This window comes from Erpetoichthys calabaricus, chromosome 3 (assembly GCF_900747795.2).
Source record: "Erpetoichthys calabaricus chromosome 3, fErpCal1.3, whole genome shotgun sequence".
Classification (NCBI taxonomy): Eukaryota; Metazoa; Chordata; class Cladistia; order Polypteriformes; family Polypteridae; genus Erpetoichthys; species Erpetoichthys calabaricus.
Genome location: NC_041396.2, coordinates 203,594,212 through 203,613,810, shown reverse-complemented (window position 1 = coordinate 203,613,810; position 19,599 = coordinate 203,594,212). Strand labels below are relative to the sequence as shown.

General features: G+C 33.9%; 1 protein-coding gene across 2 annotated transcripts in view; it reads left to right on the top strand.

Moving 5' to 3' along the window:
• The window catches only part of trmt11 (tRNA methyltransferase 11 homolog), a 106,998-nt gene that overhangs the window by 51,114 nt on the left and 36,285 nt on the right, over positions 1 to 19,599 (top strand). For both annotated transcript variants that reach the window (XM_051924548.1, XM_028797684.2), the window contains one exon: positions 4,023 to 4,154. In XM_051924548.1, coding sequence (XP_051780508.1) covers positions 4,023 to 4,154 — 132 coding nt within the window. The remainder of the gene's footprint in view (positions 1 to 4,022; positions 4,155 to 19,599) is intronic.

Below are 19,599 nucleotides of genomic sequence, written 5' to 3'. Positions count from 1 at the left end.
TCTAAATATTTTATTTAATTTGTAAAAGAATCTATTTGAATCATTTAGAAATAGTTTTCTCTCATACTGCTACTGTATACTGCTACTGCTGCTAACTACAAAAAGTTTTGAAAGTTGTATTTTTCAGGATCTGATCTACTGATTAAAGCAGATTACTGTTTCAGTTGATCAAATATGCAATATTCAAATGCAATATATTTTTGACATGCAGTATATACTACTAAACTATTTGCTTTTATTGTTGTTTATGGACAAATTTAGTAGATATCTCATTTGGCATTTCTTTATTATTATTTTTTTTAACATTGATTAAAATCACCGCTGCTTTTTTCATTATTGTCTAGATGCATTTGCAGTAACTACAAAGTGCTTTAGATTTCTCATAAGCTTAAAAACAGTTGAGCTCATTATACATGACTGGATACATTTTTTTATGGATATTGTTTATTAATGTTCGAAATTATTGTCTTCTCACACACTGCTCAATAATAAATCTTAGAGATACTCTGATCAGATTTTTCAGAGTTGACATAACATATTACTGAATTGAACATTCTGATACCAATTATGATTTTTTTTAATACCTTTAAAAAACTTTTTACATTAAGTTACTGCATAACAAGACGTGTAGAGGCCTTATGTTCTGTATTAAAGTATTAACATGTTCATTTTTATTTACAAAATAAAATTCTGTGGGCTTATTGTTCAGTGACCTTAAAATGCATATTTCATTTTGCAACTCTTTATTTAAAAAAGTAGTTTTCACCATTTGTCTAGCAAAAATAGGTATTCTCACGGCATTCGGTACACTTTATTAATTCCTGAGGGGAAATTGTCTTTTCACATGTGATTCAATTAATTGATATGGGCAGTTAAACACTGCTTAAATGTAAATATACATGCAGTTACAGTTTTGAATAATTTTTAATCATTAATTGGAATACAGCTTTTTTTTCCAGTTAAAATAATGAAGAGACACAAACACACTTCAGAGAGGCAGAGACACTTTCACTTCCCGCGACAGTGTCAAGTCATGTCATACTGACATCCATTAGAAGCATGTTCCCGTGAGATGGTGACTTAGGCAAGGAAAGTAATAATCAGCCTGGAACAAGTGGAATTGAAAACCTTGCTGGTCTAAATGGGGTCAGAAATAAAAGACAAAGGCAGGTCCACAGGGGTCAGAAATAAAAGAGAAAGAGTAAAAGACACAGTAGAACTTCATATAGCCATTCAAAAATGTTGGCGCCATACACATGCAGAGCAGTGTACAGATTATGAAAGCAGTGGAATTTGAAAGGCTCCAAAAAAACCTTGGTGCGATACACACGCAGAGCAAGTTAAAAAATATGACAGTACTAAAATTCAAAAGTGTCAAACAAAAGAGACTACAGATCGCATTCACGCAAACAACTGAAAATTATTACTAGGTGAAATAACATCAAAAAGAGATTAAATATATGGACATAGGTGATATGTCGGAAGTATGTAGATATTGTAAGGCTTTAAAGTTTAAGTCGGAGACTTGTAGATTGTCTAATTCGTGTTGCTATCAGGGAAAAGTGCTACTGCTTCCCAATGAAGAGGCGTTTCCGCAAGAATTAAGATTTGTTGTTTGGTGAAAGTGAAATCCACAAACAGTACAGCCAAAATATACGCGTCTACAATAATCTTTTTGTGTTACCATCATTCAATGCACAAAGCGTTGATTTAGATAGATAGATAGATAGATACTTTATTAATCCCCAAGGGGAAATTCACACAATAATGGGCCATACGCTATGAGAATCTGTGTTCCCGCAACAATTACAGCTATGAGAAGTTTAATTTCGAAAAAAACACAATTTGGTCAGGTGCATCTTTATGATCACAGACAAGCGATGCAACATAGAATTGAAAGAGTTAAACGATCCAACGTAATAGAAATTATACAGCCAATAATGGATACAAATCCATATGTCGAAAAGTATCACACTTTACACAAAATTTATCAGCAAACACGAACAAAGAAATTTTCTTGGATTTCTATATGAATCCAAAAGATCACAGTCGCATTTATAATAAACCCACATATGATGAATTGTCAGCGATAATAATTTCTAAAGGCGTAGATATCAAAGACAGAGTAGATATTTGTGTATATCCAAAGGCAAAACATGATTCGTCATTTATGTCAAATACATCGCCACATGCTGACCCTTTACTCTTTCTTTTGCTTTTCCCAGATGGCGAAACAGGATGGTTGTACAATATGAAACAAATGCATTCATAAAAACAATTAACACCCACACAATATTTCTGGTCAAAATTAGCGATACGTTCCCATGTATTTAACCAACTTCTATCATCTCAACATCTATCGCAACATTACATTATTAATGCGTATGTAAATGTCGCAGCTAATTGTCTCTTCTTTATTGAACTGAATCAAGCTAAACTTAGAACTGAACATATGCAAGGTCTCATTGATCACGTTCAAAATTCAAATATCAATAGTTGAGACAAATTCAAAATTGGTAAAGCAGTAATATTACCATCATCATATCAAGGTAGTCCAAGAGCATTGCTACAGTTGTAAAATGATGCAATGGCAATATCCAGAACTGTCGGTCGGCCAGATTTATTTCTTACAATGATGTGCAATCCACAACGGCCAGAAATCCGCAGCTTCTTGAGACCAATGCCACCGGCTGCATCGGCTCTGGATATTCCCACTTTTATGTTTTCTCAGAAAGTCTTATTTTTATTACAGGAACTTGAAATGGTATTTGGGCAAAAAGGAGATCTTGATATGCCATTCGTATTAAACCGTTTACAGTTTCCTGTCAGAATAGCTTTTGTAATGACAATTAACTCACAAGGACATACATTTGAAAAAGTCGGTTTATTTATAAGAGACAAAGAAATGATATTCACTCACGGCCAGTTATATGTTACATTATCATGCTGTAAGACCAAACAAGGAATCAAAATTCAGTGCGATCTTGAAGAAAAGTTCATTCCAAATATTGTTTTTACTGAAATTTTAAAATAAAAAGTGAACATAATGCATATGTAACAATTCCCATGAAAAAAAAAAACACTTTACATTGTATTTCCACAGGACCAAACCCGGGGGTTGGTGAGCAAAGCGAGCAGGGGGCAGGGCCCCCTAGTAGTTACTATATTTATACAGGTGTTTTATTCTTTTTTACAGTGTATCAGCTAGACATTCCTGATTTGTGAGCTATAATTATAAATATTAACTATTCAAATTATACAGTGCTTAGTTTCTTACCAAAACTTATACTGTATCCTTAAAAAAAGCCACAAATCTATCAAAAGTTCTTGAGATGTTGATCGAGAAGATACAAGGCTAATATGCTTAACACATTTACAAATAAAATGAACAAGTTTTGTTGTTAAGCTAACAAGGCTATTGTTTACTAAGCAGCAATGTTACTCTTTTTTTATCTTTTCTTTTTCTAATTGAAAATTTTGAGTTGCTATACTAAACATAACCTTACTCACCATCCAAATTCCGATAAGCAGTGCACATTTAATTAAAGAATACAATAAAAAGGCTTGAATTCATTAAAGTATCTTTTCTTATTGTTTGTCTAATTGCACAGGATGACTCCTCTGATTCCCTTTTCTCAGTTTATTACTCCACTTTCTTTAATGTAAGGGTAGTCTTCCAGTCTTCTGTCTCTTTGGTAACGTCTGCCTTGTTACTGTCTGTTTACATGTGCTAGCTGAACTACCATAATACCTTGTGTAAAGGAGCAGTTCAACTACCTTATCATAAACTTTGAACAAAAATATGCTTAGAAAAATTGTTTTTTTGTGATTGGCCATTTTTACTGATCAATCGAGTCTTTATTGAAGTGAAAATCAGCCGATTTAGATTGATGGCCAATCAATTGGAGCATCACTAAATCTATATGCATTACTTTTTATTGTATTACAAGGTCTAATAATAGTAAACATCATTGAAATTAGTTTCATTTACAATTTATGCTTAATTTTTTCCTCTCTAACAGTGGAGAAAACCATATTCCTGCTTCAATGGCCTATCATCTCAGTGATATTTTCATAGATTTATTGAACTTTGCTGCTAAGCACCTTGTCATGGGAGGAAGATTGGTTTACTGGCTGCCAGTCTACAGGCCAGAGTAGGTATTTTTTAAGATATTAAAAAATGAATTTATGTGAATGATGCACAAGCAATTTAATTAGGTAAATATGCATTGCTTTGCATTATTGGTGCTCATGTACCGTATTTTTTTCTAATTTATATTGCACATTAAACATGTAACTGCAATCTGCTGTTTATTAATCCAAAATAAAAATATTTTTTATTCAAATATTCAAGATATAGTAGAAAGATGAAAAAGTCAACATTATCAGTTTTTTAAGGCTTACCAGGAAGTGGAATGATTTGGGTATTTTTTGGGTCTTAAACTGTGAAGTACTGAACTCATAATAGTTAAAGCTAAAGGTTATATTTCTCTATCTCCCTCCTTCACATTTTTACATGGTATGATGGGGAGTTTTATGGTTTTGTTTGAGTGTGCGTGTGTGTTCATCTGTCTTTGGATTTCAGTTTCTTATTCATGCCTAATGCTTTGTAACGGAAAAGTAATAATGTTGATTGTGTGTGTGTCCTGCGGTGGGTTGGCACCCTGCCCAGGATTGGTTCCCTGCCTTGTGCCCTGTGTTGGCTGGGATTGGCTCCAGCAGACCCCCGTGACCCTGTGTTCGGATTCAGCGGGTTGGAAAATGGATGGATGGATATGGAATGAAAATTAGGAACTCTAAAATTCCCATACCTCTAAGTTATAAATTTGTACGATTAAATATAAAGTAAGTTTATAAGAAGGAAAAAATTACACCAGTTACATACTTTTGTTTATATATAAAAAATAAAAAGGGGGAAGGCCATTAACACTTGTTTACAAAGAAGGTCTTTATGCCAGGTTCTCGTTTTCATAGCATGAAATGCACATATGTCAATATGCGCAGCCTATTCCTGTGTTTATTTTTTAAAGAAACGCTACACCTAAGAAATTTTTGTATCTGTTACTCTTCTTGCGTTGTTTATAGTGATGGCCAAGAACAAAAGTTAATCTTGTGTTTTCGTGGAAAGCGGAGATGGCATGGTCTTGATTGGGGTCAAACTTGAACAACAGCAAACATTATTAAAATGTAGAAGGACCGTATTTTTTTTCAAAAAAGCAGAAGCTGTAGTGGTAAATCAACAATGGACGTGTCTTCAAAGTGAAGAATCTTTATTAATTTATTTTACCAAAAACGCTACATTTTAATAAACTTCATAGAAAACTTTTTAAACATTTGTACAGCTGCTATATATGTTTTATAATGGCAAAGAAGGAAAAAACAAAAATGCCTAGGCTTGTTTTAACTGTAAAAGTATTAACATTTTGCACGATAATTGTTGCCGTCAATTAAACAATTGGGACATTTACAAAAGTAGAATGAAAATCAAGATGAAAATATTGTTAGAAAGAAAAAAATAGATTATTCCCATAATAGTAGTATAATATAATATAATATAATATAGTAGTATAATAGTCTATATAATAACTCTTATATAGTATAGACCGAGGTTGGGAAACACTGTTTTAGAGGTTTTTCAACAGGATATGTTGCAGTCACAATATTAATGATTACTTATACATTCGTGATGTACATCATAAATTTGTGATTTCTGAGATGCTAAAAACCATGTTAATTGTCAAAACATTCTCAGCTGCAATTATAGTGTCCTCTGTTTTTCTCTCACAAAATAGTTAGTTTTGCTGAGGAGTTGTCTTCCTTGACAGTGGTTGTGTGCTTTCTAAAGTGAACATGACCCTATAAGTTACAGACGCCTTTATTTTCTACTGACTTGTAAATGCGAGCATTACATATAGTTTCAGTTTGCTACTCGTTGTGTCCAGGTTAAAAAAAAACAAAACAAACAAAAACTCATCTGTAAATGACACTTTCGTTTGGACATCTTTTGTGGTTATGATGTGGTGTTTTATCGTAATGTGCCTCTTGTCCCGCCCTCCCTAACTGTCGGACTTGCTGTGCATACCTTTCCTTTTACACAAAGGGATAGGTATTTGGGCTTCATCTGCTGTTTAACCAACTTTTTTCACATTGTCATTATGGGGTGTTGTGTGTAGAATTCTGAGGAAAAAAATGAATTTAATTCATTTTGGAATAAGGCTGTAACATAACAAAATGTGGAAAAAGTGATGCGCTGTGAATACTTTCCGGATGCACTGTATGACTAGATAACAAATGTGTGAATGTTGCGATGTGAGTAACTTAAGATTCTGACATGCATCTTATATTGTTTGCTGCTGTTCAGCATTTGCCCCATCTGGTTCACCATTGACAATGTTTATATCAGAAACTTATCAATGAAGATGTGAAATTAAATGTTTTTCTCGGCCATCACTACATATCTAGGTAAATAGCCGATTTAAAAAAAAAAAAAAATCCTTTAAGTTATTTGAGAGGCTATGATTTGAATTAAAAGAGACAGTCCATAAAAACTAAGTATCAAAGAGTGTCATAATTTCTGTTTAGAGAAATGGTCCAAGATCCCTTTCAATGTATTCTCCAGTCTTATCAAACAAAGATGTGATTTTATTCACACAGGATGAGGCCACAATATGTTTTTGAGAAATTGGGTGCAATAATTTTGACACGTATTTTTGAAATAAAATTTATATTAAAAAAAAAGTCATAATTATATTGAAACATGTAATTTTCCAATTTTTCATCCCAAAATATAGTTTCATAATCTTCTATGAATAGAATTAATAATGAAATTAATGCAGTTTAGAAAATAATTAGTACATTTGCAAAGGATAAGGAGAGCTGGAGGGCAAAAGTGAATTTTATTTATTTATCCTTACAATGCATAGATTGCAAAGTGTGAACATAATAAAATTCTTCGTTAAGGGATAAGTAGTTTTTAAGATTTTGGGGAAAGCACATTGATATACGAAAAGACTAACTTTAGAAGGTTTTATTAGTTTTGAAACTGATGAAATATGCTTTTAAATGTGTTAATTTGTGAACTGAGAATGGTGTTGTCAAAACAACTTTATAAAAAAACAAGTGCGGAGCTGAGCCTAGTAAGATCACCTGGGTTTCAGTTGGAGCCTAGAATATTTATGCTAAGACCTTTGTTTTTCTTCACCAACCAGCAGAATTAACACCCTTTTTACTTTTTTATTATAAGATAGTGACATTTTTCCTATTTTTGCAAATATTTTAGTACTAGAAATAGTGCACTTAAAAGAAATATATTTATCTCAACCTAGAATTCTACATACTTAATAACATATTTTCAGTTCAACACTGTCGAAATACATCAAAATATAGAACTGCAAAAGACATCTTTCCCTAATAGGGGTCATGAGCCAAAGTGCTTTGCTTGAAGTCGGCCATTAAAATCCTGGTTGCTTTAAATTCTTTTAATTTTTGGTTTGATCCCTTTGCTTTGTGGGAGACCATTGCAGATGGACACGTTTGATGAGTCATTGCTTTAAAATTCTTTAGGGTTGTGTCATTATTGAATGAATGCATATTTCTAAAAGCCACTAAAGTGGCAATTGCCTGAAATTAAGAAAAGTGTATGGCAGATACTGGTGGTGAGAATTCAGTTAATAATAATAAAAAAAAAAACCTGTCTTTTACACTTCTATTAAACAGGAAATAGCAAATTTATTACTGGAAATAAAACTCTCAATATTAACTTTATTCTTGATATAATGCAGATAACCAGGCAATTTGTTTTCATGTTTATTACAAAACTATAACCTATTCTTGTATCTAAACCATGGATCTTAAAAAAATATTGTAATTTAAAAAGTAGTCCATGCATTGTATATGTCCTTGTATTCCCTGATTAGCTTATTATTTTAAGCATTGCTGGGGCTGGAAGCATATCCCACCCAGTTGGACTGGGCACAAGGTAGAAACTGAAGTATAAGAAGTTTAGATCAATGTACAGTTCTGACTATTTAATATTTTGTGATCTACAAATTAGATTTTATTATATGGTTTAGACTTTAATACTTAAATATTTTTATTTTGTAAATATACTAAATCATTGCATCTTTTAGTGCTTATAGATTGTTCCATATATACATTTTCATATCCATGTGCTTTTTATTGTTTAATAATTTTATTTCAAGAAAGTAACATAGTATACAATCAAATAAAATATGCAGAACCTATGCAACAAATAACTTCAAAACCTCCCAGGGCAAGAATTCACCCCCCACCTGAGAGGAAAAAAAGAGGTCCAAGGGCATAGGGAGACAAAAAATAAACATACTAAAAACAAAACCATTATTTTCCCCCTTAATGAATACTTATTTTTTATTTTTCTAAATTAATTCTTGCCATAATTTTTAAGTTTTGAACAGATTTGGATTTTTTTTTCATTTTCAGTTTATAAAGAACGTCAGTTACCCACTGACTTATAAAAGGTGAGTTGGGATTCTTCCAGTTATAAATAAAATGTATTATTATTATTATTATTTTGTAGGCATCTTTCTAAACACTCAAGGACACCGAACAATAGACAAAACACAGAGGAATTATCAATAACAAATGAAAAATGATAAGTTTTGGATAATGTTGATTTTGTACCAATGAGGAGAACCTCAGTTTTGTCACTATTTAATTTAAGAAAATTTGAAGAAAACCAGGATTTGATTTCTGCTATGCAATCAGTAAGTGAGGAGGTTGGAAAGGAAGCAGTAGGTTTGCTAGTGAGATAGAGCTGGGTGTCATCAGCATAACAGTGGAAGCTAATGTCATATTTACGAAAGATATTACCAAGGAGAAGGAGGTAAATAATGAAAAGGAGGGGTCCCAGGACAGAGCCCTGGGGCACATGTGAAATAACAGCAGTGGATTGGGATGTGAAAGTTTTAAGCTGAACAAACTGGTTCAGATCCTACCTCTCAGGCCACACTCAATCTAGTGGAGTGTGGGTAATGCCAATCGAAGATAATCTATTGAGATGAGTAGTGTGACAAATAGTGTCAAAGGCTCCACTCAGATCAAGGAGGATGAGAATAGTAATTGAACCAGAATCAGCTGCCATAAGGAGGTCATTAGTAATTTTTATAAGTGCCGTTTCTGTACTATGGAGGGGACGAAAACCAGACTGGAACTGTTCATACAGATTATTTTGAGATGAATGAGAATGAAGTTGAATAGCCACAATTTTTGCAAGAATTTTGGAAATGAAGGGTAGATTAGAAATAGGACGAAAATTACTGAAATTAGTCGGATTGGCACCAGATTTTTTCAGTATTGGGGTTATTGCAGCAGTTTTAAAAGACGAAGGAACAGTACCAGTAGTGAGAGAAGAGTGGATTATAGCAGAAATAAGAGGGACCAGAGAGGGGAGGCAGGCTTTGACCAGAACTGTAGGGAGGGGGTCCAGTTGACAGGTGGATGGCTTAGACTTAGTTAAGTGGGATAAGTCTACGTATTAGTGGTGAGTTACAGGTAGTTACAATCAATTTGTCCTTCTTTACTTTAAGCCCATCTGGAAGTACATCAAATATAGCTATTAATGGCTGTCCAAAATGATCTTAATTTGTTACACTCCCAAAACATACAGCATGGCTTACTGAGGCTAGAACTAGCTTCCAACACTAGCAGGTTGGAACTTAACCTGGATACATTTTGAACAATTTTAAACGAGAGAAAGATTATAATTTGCATTATTGACTGCTTTGCACATATAGAGCTAGAGTATATTCTTTGTATGGCTGACTTCCACTCCTTTTCTGAGATGTTAATTGAAATTACCCTTTCCCACTAGGACATTAGGATATTTGAAAGGAAAATTCTTTGAGATGATTATTTCTATATTGTTGAGATGCTGTCTGACTCTTCAAGACTGATCAGTATTTCCTCAGGAATAGGAATGGACTGGAGGTGTGGAAAATTGTGTAGGTTTCTCTGAACAAAATTGGTGTCACTGAGAAGTTAAATTTGAAACGTGATTGTTCACAAGATGCAAGTACGTTATCCATATACAATCCTCTAAGCATACTAATCTCAAATGTCCTCCAAAAAATACTACCATGTAGGTATGAGAGGGCTCACAATGGTGGTTATTGTGTAGAGGAGCAACTGATAAAACCTTCTCTGCCTTGAAGTGCATCCTGCGTTGTTTCTGGACGCACCTGGATTATTGGTATTTTGACGAAAGTTGGAATTTACTGAGATGTGAAGCATTGCATAGAAAGTAGTAGAGCAAGGTTTAATTTCTAAGCTGGTGGAAATTCATTAATTTGTGCCAATTTCTAGGACGTTATAGTGTGTCAATTTATTGCCCAATAATAAAATTTAAAGTTACGTAGTGCCATGCCACCTTCTGCTTTAGGTCTTTTTAGAATTGCCTTTTGAATGTGTGGACATCTCAAATTACATATAAAATAGGTTAAGTGTAGTTTCTAAAAAAATGATTTCTTGATGTATATAGAGATACACTGAAATCGAAGCTTAGGAATAATGTTAATCTTGATGGTATTAATTCTTGCTGCTAATGTGAGATGAAGGGCAGACCAGCTGTTAAAATTTTGTTTGATTCTTTCCACGTTGTTACCAAAATATATTGAAAAAGATGTTTATATTTACTTGTGATGTTTATCCTTGGATATTTAAATTGTTTTGAGAACACATAGATGTCCAATCTAGGTTTTGTTAGAGCGTTCATTGAAAAAAAAAAATTTTCTGGTGAATTTATAACTTCGTCTGCCATACGTACATTTTTTTCCATTATTGAACATGTTTCACAGTTTTTTTTTTTGACATTTTTTTTTGTGGGTCATAGAGAAAATAAATTAAATTCAAGTTTCATTGATTTGGTTTGTAATGAAAAATGCAGTCTTCACTTATGAAATATGTTGTTCCCATCATTAATGCAATTTCAGTAATACCTTTTGCCAGCTTTTTTTAAGTTTTAGTTGTTTGCAACTGGATCATACATAGGAATACCAAAAACATTTTCTATAGACAGATAAAAAATGTGAACTTCCTGGATGAGCCCCTATTTTATATTGGAAGATTCTTTTGAAAAAAACCTAGCCATCTATCTATGAGTTAAAGATTTGCAGTGGGGGGTTATGTGACAACATGGTAAGCTGAAACACAAGCAGGTCTACATCTAAACACTACATTATAGTACAATGTGGTATCATCCAAAATATTTTTGGGTATTTTTTCTTCTGGTACTGCATAAAATAGGCAATGTAGATATAGTAGTTTAAACTATTGTGCTATGTATAAACACCTGGATGGTTTTGTTTTATACATCTTGTGTGTGTTTTTAGGAAATAAATTAGGGAATAATGCTAGAGTGGCTTTATAGTTCAGTTTTTTCTGAGGTTTTCTTTGAAGATAGTATAAAGTTTGTATATTTGGTTATTTGGCTTTCTTCCCACACCCAAAAGACATGCAGGTGTAGTTAAATGGTAAGTATGGGTTTTGCTGGTGCTAATGGGATAGCCTTTGGCCCACACAACCCAGAAACGGATTAAGCAGGTTTGGATGTAGATAAATGAAGTGGCTCGTACTTAGTTTATGAGTTGTGGCAGTAATAAAATTAGCTTTTGGCATTTTTTCTTGTTATTTCTCTAAGGTAATACTTAATTAGTTAATTTCTTTAAATAATGTCATAAATGTATATCATATGCTTTTTAAGCAACACTTCATTAAGGTTATAAAATGCGTTTCTTTTGTATTTTTCTACAAAGTTACCTTTTAAATCCACTAGAGGGAGAACTTCACTGTAGATTAAATCATCATAATTTTTTTTTAGCAGTCTCTACATCTTGTTTACCTAGCAACATTTTAATATGTAAACATTGTTTCTAACAAAGGCCGTTCCACCACAAAACAATTATGTTTAATAGTGTTCAAAGTAATTGTACATATTTACCATGTGTTATAAAACCTTTCAGTAATAATATCTCCATTTGTAAGAGTTAAATTGGAGAAAAACTGTTAAATCTGAAAGGAGGTGATGTAAGAAATTATGGTTACCTAATTAAAACCTTTTTAATTTGTTTGACTTCCTGCATTATTAAGTTTTTTTAATATGAAAGGCCTTGATGTTTTAAGGGCTGTAAAGACATATTTATTTATTTTCACTTTTTATTGCTTTTACTCCATTAGTTATTTCCATTTCTTAATGTATTTCTAGTCACTGAACTACACTTTTTAAGTGAACTAGCTGAGTTACCTGGTAGAGCCCGGGTAAGAAATGGAAAGGTGTAAAAGTAGTTACAAATTATATACAGTATTACCAAACTTTATAACTCCTGTATTTGTTGCATTTGCTACACAACTATTGTATCAGAATGATCGTTTTATACATTATTCATAGTTTTTCCTTCAAATTAAACAATCCCCAAATTGTAATAAATGACCCTGCAGACATTACGACAGAACCTGGCACAGTTTGGTGCCGTGACAACAGTAGTGAGGGAAACTCTTGATTAAACAAAACTAGCCATATCACTATGTCCTACTGTTCCTGAAAAGAAGGTGGTTATATTGGATGGGTGCACAGCACATATGGCTTACATGCTTCAAATTAGAGAAAAGCCAAGCAAAATGACACCTTTTATTGGCTAACTAAAAAGATTACAATATGCAAGCTTTCGAGGCAACTCAGGCCCCTTCTTCAGGCAAGATGTAATCAAATTATGCTTCAAATTATAAATTTAACTTGTATGCTTAAATATTTGTTGTGTTTCTTACTGAATTTAAGTATAATGTTATATTTACTTGTACACAGTATTTTGAATTATCACTCTCTCTTCTTCGAGAATTAGTTTTCCTTGTTTTTCTTTATCAAGAGCTTTAACTTTTGCTCTTGAGGTTGGTCTAGGCTAAGTAACATACCATGTGTAAAATATGATGGCAGTTTAGGAAATGGCATGTGTGCTTGCACATCAAAATGTAATTTGAAAATAAATACAGTAATTGTGTTATTATCAAACTTTTGCATTAGCCTTAAAATCTGCATTCTTTACTCAGGTTATTCAAATTGGAGTTTCTGGTGTACATTTATTATTATCTACCTATTTACTGCATTGATTTCCACATGTTGCTCAGCTTTATGCTTTATGGTGCTTCACAAAATATGTGTGATAATTAAATTTGTGAAATCTAAAACATCATCCGTGAGCCAGTTAAGTACGGTACATAGTTTTGTGTTTTGGCTCAAAAAGCCTCTCTAGAGACTGACAAAATGTAAATGCATATCATAGTCTTCTTGGATACAGATTATCCAAATTTGTTATTCCAGTTAAACTTTCTAGTAGTCCACTTTTGTATGTAGGAATAAAAAACACAAACTACCAATTTTTTAAGCAATGTTTATTTTAAAGTATTGGTGTACATAATTATATTGCCCCCCTTTGACTCAAAATACATTAATCAATATGAGTAAAGTACTCTGATTATATTAAGAGAACTGGGCACTGCTGCAAATTGCCTATTTATGTTGACAAAAACATGTTATTTTTTACTTATGTGCATTCTCACCACACAAAAACTGAATGTAGTGCCTTGCTGATTGATTGATGCCTTCCAACACAGCAGGTATGATGAAGTGAAGCTTGGCTGTATATTTCAGACTTGTTGGCTAATTCCGAGAACTGAAAACAAGTAGACACAATAAACTGATAAAAAAAAAAAACAAAGTTCTTTAGTACAATCTTAGTATTGGCCCTTTTAAAAAGGAGCTAAAACGCAATCTGTGCATCATTTTCATTGTTTTGTCTTCATTTTCTTCTTTGCTTCTACCTCCAGTAAGCCAAGAGTGCATCACATGACTGAGTTTGCATTCTTAGTTTGTGGTTTCGGAGGGCATCTCTTGAAGTGATGTTATCACTCCAGAACACCACAGTTTAGAAAAATGTGCTGGGTATCACAGAGTTGTAGAACATGTAAAGGATATCACTACCTACATTAATGGAAAGTTGCCTCCTAAGAAAGTGCCTCCTCTACCTTTTTATTTTATTAAAAGTTCGTCTTTGTTATTAGGAGTGTCCAGCATGTCAGGAATGTGGACTAACCCTCCCCAAGAACATGTAGCAGTCTACCAACTCAATATCCTCACTCTGAATAATGACTTGAAGTAGAAGCTCTTTAGTACTGTATATCTTAAGTCAAGAACCAGTTACTTGGTTTTGCTGATGGTAAATTGTGGACAATTCTCTTTGCACCAAGACGCAAAATTCACCACCTGACCCCTATAGTCTATACCAGGGGTAGGCAACGTCGGTCCTGGAGTGCCACAGTATGTGCAGGTTTTTGTTCCAACCCAGTTCCTTAACGAGAACTCAATTATTGCTGATGAAGCACATATTGCTTAAGTGACATTTTAATGCTTCATTTTAGTGGTCTCGCTTGTTGAGGTTCTCCAACCTTAATTGCTTATTTCAATCTTAAACTGCTGCATTCAGTGTTTTAATTGCTCCTTATTAGCAATAAGATGTAAAACAGGGGTAGGCAATGTTGGTCCTGGTGAGCCGCAGTGGCTACAGGTTTTCATTCAACCCAATTGCTTAATTAGAAACCAAACATTGCCAATCTCAGACCTTATTTAATTTTATGGCTTGTTAGTCTGTGCAATGTAAGGCTTTTATATCGTAGATTTTTTTCCTTTCCAAGGATATCATCCAAATGATTTGAAGCCTAAAACAGATAATTTTCAGTCTGTCACATTTTTCTATTAAGTGTTTTATTAAATCAAACCGTGCATGATGAACACACACAGATGTAATTGGAAAAAAGCTAGCTGGAGAACTGCTGGCTGCTTTGTCTTTTACATCTTATTGCTAATAAGGAGCAATTAAAACACTGAATGCAGCAGTTTAAGATTGAAATAAGCAATTAAGGTTGGAGAACCTTAACAAGCGAGACCACTAAAATGAAGCATTAAAATGTCACTTAAGCAATATGTGCTTCATCAGCAATAATTGAGTTCTCGTTAAGGAACTGGGTTGGAACAAAAACCTGCACATACTGTGGCACTCCAGGACCGACGTTGCCTACCCCGGTCTATACCTTCCCCCTTGTCAATGTACTCCATTAGTGTAGAATCATTCTGTTAAATGTACTAAGCAGGAAATATAGCTTTTCTTAAACATTTGTTTATTAAAACACTGAGCTACAGCATGCCCCTTTGCTTCTGAGTACCTCAGAACATATTTATGAATTTAATTAGAAATATTTGTGAGCCTTTCTAAGGGCTCACTGACAAGAGTTTTTCTAGCATTTTAACGCTACACCAGAACACTCCTAAATTGTTTGAAAAGGTATTTGCCAATATTTTCAGAGACATGATTCACACAGCTAGCGGTTTAGAAAAATCCTACAAGCCAATGACAATCAATGACAACACTCCTAGAATACTGGTAAAAGATAACAGAGAGCATTTTGGAAGCATTTTTGCAGGGTTACTGGCTCTTCCTGGATGAGCTAGGAGTGAAGCAGCTTGTTGAAACAGAAAAACCATGTGCATGCTTCTGTCATCTAGTGACAGCTGTTGAAGTCACGTGTGAATGTACCTTGCAATCAAGTGACAAGAATTCAAAATGACTTCTTTCTTGCAGTGCCAACTGCATAGGGTTTGCATACTCTGCCTGTATATTTCTAGATTCTTATTTGCAAGTGTCCTTTATTCTGCATGATTACCTGTATTAACACTGAATGCTAGTAATGTATCAGTGATAAATTTTAATTAAAAAAATATGTTCAGTCCTCCGTGAAGTGAATAACATCCGTCCCCTTTTTCCATCCCCAGTTTGAGATCCTGGGTGAACACTGGATGCTGCAGATCACACTATTTCACAATATGTTTAAAACTACACATATATTTTAATAACAGATTTCTCTTGCTGGATTGCATGCAACACACTCTTTTCAGCTTGGCTGTATGATTGTTCCTTACATAGGACTGGCATATTGTCCAACAAGGTTGCGTCTTGCCTTACATCCACGGCTGTTGCAATAATCACTGGCTCCCAGTGACCCTTACCTGGACAGATTAAGTTTACCCTTCAGCACATATAGGATTAAATGTAAGTGGTTACAAAATATGATCCATTCTTTTGAGTTGATAAAACCTTTCCTCACTTGCTATTCCTAGATGTGCTGGCATAATGTTGTACCAACGTCAGCAGGCCTTTTTTTTTTTTTTTTTTTTTTAAAAAACAACTAGGGGGCTTTGCCTCCTGCTCGCATCGCTCACCAACCCCCGTATTTGGTTTTCCGGAAATACTTTTAAGATTTTTTTTTCTTTGAATTGTTGCTATTTCATAAGTTTCACGTTTATTTCAGAACTTCTGTAAAAACAATTTTTGTTATCTTGCGAGTCCCAATATGCTGAATCATTTTAGTGAGGTCAGGATAGTTTTTTCTGTTTGGAATTTGAGCACAGACAAAACGATCTACATCATCAGCAGTTACTTTTTTACTTTGTAAAAAAAAAAAATTATTAAGAGTTCAGCATTGGACTCCTGTCTGTAAAGTCGTGGTATTTTCCTCTCACAGTTCCAAAAGTACATGGATTTACCAAGGTGATACCCCAGCTTTTGTCTAGGTTTTTGTACAAGGGCTAGACAGAATGTTTTTGACTCCTGGGGTAAATTTAGGTTTTTAAATAAGCAGACAGATAAATATATATACATTAACAAAGTAACCAATAAATGCATGTGCGGTAAACTCCGTTTTTGAAATTCTCAAGATTCTTTATTTGTCACATGCATAGTTATACAGGACAACACGCACTATGACAACAAAATGCCTCCTGATCTGCTTATCAAAAACTGTGCAAAGTTAGAAGAATATCAGTTAGATTAACAAAAAGTCATAGATTGAAAGATAACAGTATAGTAGAACATAATAAATAAGTACAATTATGTGAATAAAGTAGAATTACGTGTTAAGATTCAATAGTATAGTAATTATTGTGCAAAACCAAAGTTAGACTGGTACCTTCATATCCTTTAACTTTTTCCACGTGTGTATAGCGCCAACGTAATTTTTTTTTGAGCCTTTCTAATTTCCCTGGTTTCATAGTCTCTAACCTGCTCTGCATGTGTTTAGCGCCAACGTTTGTAAACGTCTCTATGAAGTTCTACTTTGTCTTTTACTCACTGTCATTTAATTCTGAGCCGGATTGGACGTGCTTTTTTTTCAATTCCACTTGTTCCGGGCTGATAATTAGTTTCCTTATTTTCTGAATTTGCACCTCGATTATTCTTTTTTGCTCTTTTTTCTGTCCAACGCATTTGAGTCTCTTTTCTCCGCGCTTTTCTTTCTTCTTCGTTTAATCGTCGACGTTTCATTTCTACCCTATTCATTTCATTTCTACCATATTGACCTTATACACTTTATATGCACTGAGAGCCCTGGAGCTGTGTGTGCTACATGACTGCCTTTACACTACTGATTTGTTTTTTTTGATATTGCTTGTAAGTAGGGTGTGTCCTGCAAGACTCTCGTTCTATGTTCCCATGAGATGCACCGTGGCAGGTCTCTTTCGTCTCGCGGGTCTTTAAATTATCTTCCGAGAAGGTCACGTATTGTAGACTATCAGGACAGGGGACAGGATTTCTTTTTATAATAGATAGAAATATTGCAATTATTTTTTTTTGTCTTTGTGTATCCCTACATATGTGTTTATTGACACCCGTGTGTACTGTTGGAAAGAGTTCTTCATAGAGAGTCCAGAATATTCCTCTCAACTCTCTTTTGCTGCAGAACAGTGTGAGCCCACTATGTGCAATTATGAGGCTGATGACACCTGCTCTTCAGGACTGTGATCGCCAGGAGTAATAGAAGACATTCTTGAAACACAATATTCACCTCACAACCTACAAAATGGAAATAATGTCAATCAAATTTTTCCTGCAAAACGATTATTTGAAAATGCTAAAAACAAAAAGATGGAAAAACTTTAAAAACATCCAAAAAGTCTCCACAAAAGCCTGAGAAAGGCTTGCAAAAAGCCATTAAAAAACTTGAAACATGCAAAGCGAAATTTAAAACACTCAAGCATGAATGGGCCATTAAGGGTATTTTAGAAGAAACAATGTACTACTTCAGTTAATTACTCAGAATGTTAGAGATGTAAAATTTCTTTTTTTCATGGAACCTGCTTTCACCCAGTAATGTAATGGTTACTTGTCCAAGAGTATCCAGAGCCTGTCTTGGCAGTACTTGTCATAAGACCATACACGCAGTATGCCTGGAAACCACTCACTGCACTCAGGCATAGACACCACCCATACCTACTCACAGTGGGCCATTTAGTGTGTAAAATCTGTCTGGACTAAACAGAGTATAAAACTGCAGGAGTCAAGTGATTAAGTGTTGTGACAAAACTAAAAGCATAAGCATCTTAGAAAACCATTTTAGTGACTTTATCCTGTTTGAATTCAATTGAGACAGATATTTTAAAAGGTTAGAAAAAGACAGTAAGTTTTATGAACATAAACATTAGTTAAGAGCCCCAGTCAAACATATCTGCAATTAGTTTTAATGCAGCTTTGTTTTTGAATAAAATATCACTTTAATATGAATTAACTTCACCCAAATTATGATGTGCTTTGCTTTCAAAGCATTGCATAACTTTCAATGAAAAATAGGTGGTTTTGGTTAAAGAAGACTGAATTAAATATGTTTAAGAGTATTTGGTGATGTTTACACCAGAAGATTTTTTTTAAATGCATTGTCTGTTTAATCCATGGATACACTGAACACATCTACCAGTCATTACAACTGTCACATATGACTAATGACAGTTTAGACATGTATACATTTTTAAAGAAAGCCTTTCCCTGTCAAATGTCAGCTAAGCATGTACTCTAAAATGTTCCTTTAATTTAGGCAAGTGAAGGCTTATTTTTATAGTGATTTTACTTATACAGTCTTACTAGTAGAAAAGTTAAGATTATGGATGCTAAAGGTTTAATGTGGGAATGACCACTTGCTCAGTCTGGTCTGCAGGCAAATTGATAATGACAGGTAGTAGAGCACATCCCTTGCAACAGTGTAGTCTGTGCCTGTTTCCAGTAATTTGCCCAAGTATATGTGTGTTTTTACATTTGGGGATTCTGTTTTTTTCTGCAGTTCAGATATTCCACCCACCCATCCATCCATCTTCATAACCTGTTTGTTCAAGGCTGGCTTTTTGGAAAGAAGCACAAGCCAAAACGATGGTATCAGAAAGGAGAGAGTGGGAAAGTCCATTTCCAAAGGAATTCTTTTTCTGAGTACAGTTACAGTTAGGTCCATAAATATTTGGACAGAGACAACTTTTTTCTAATTTTGGCTCTGTACATTACCACAATGAATTTTAAATGAAACAACTCAGGTGCAGTTGAAGTGCAGACTTTCAGCTTTAATTCAGTGGGGTGAACAAAACGATTGCATAAAAATGTGAGGCAACTAAAGCATTTTTTTAACACACAATCCCTTCATTTGTACAGAATGTACAGAACCATAATTAGAAAAAAGTTGTCTCTGTCCAAATATTTATGGACC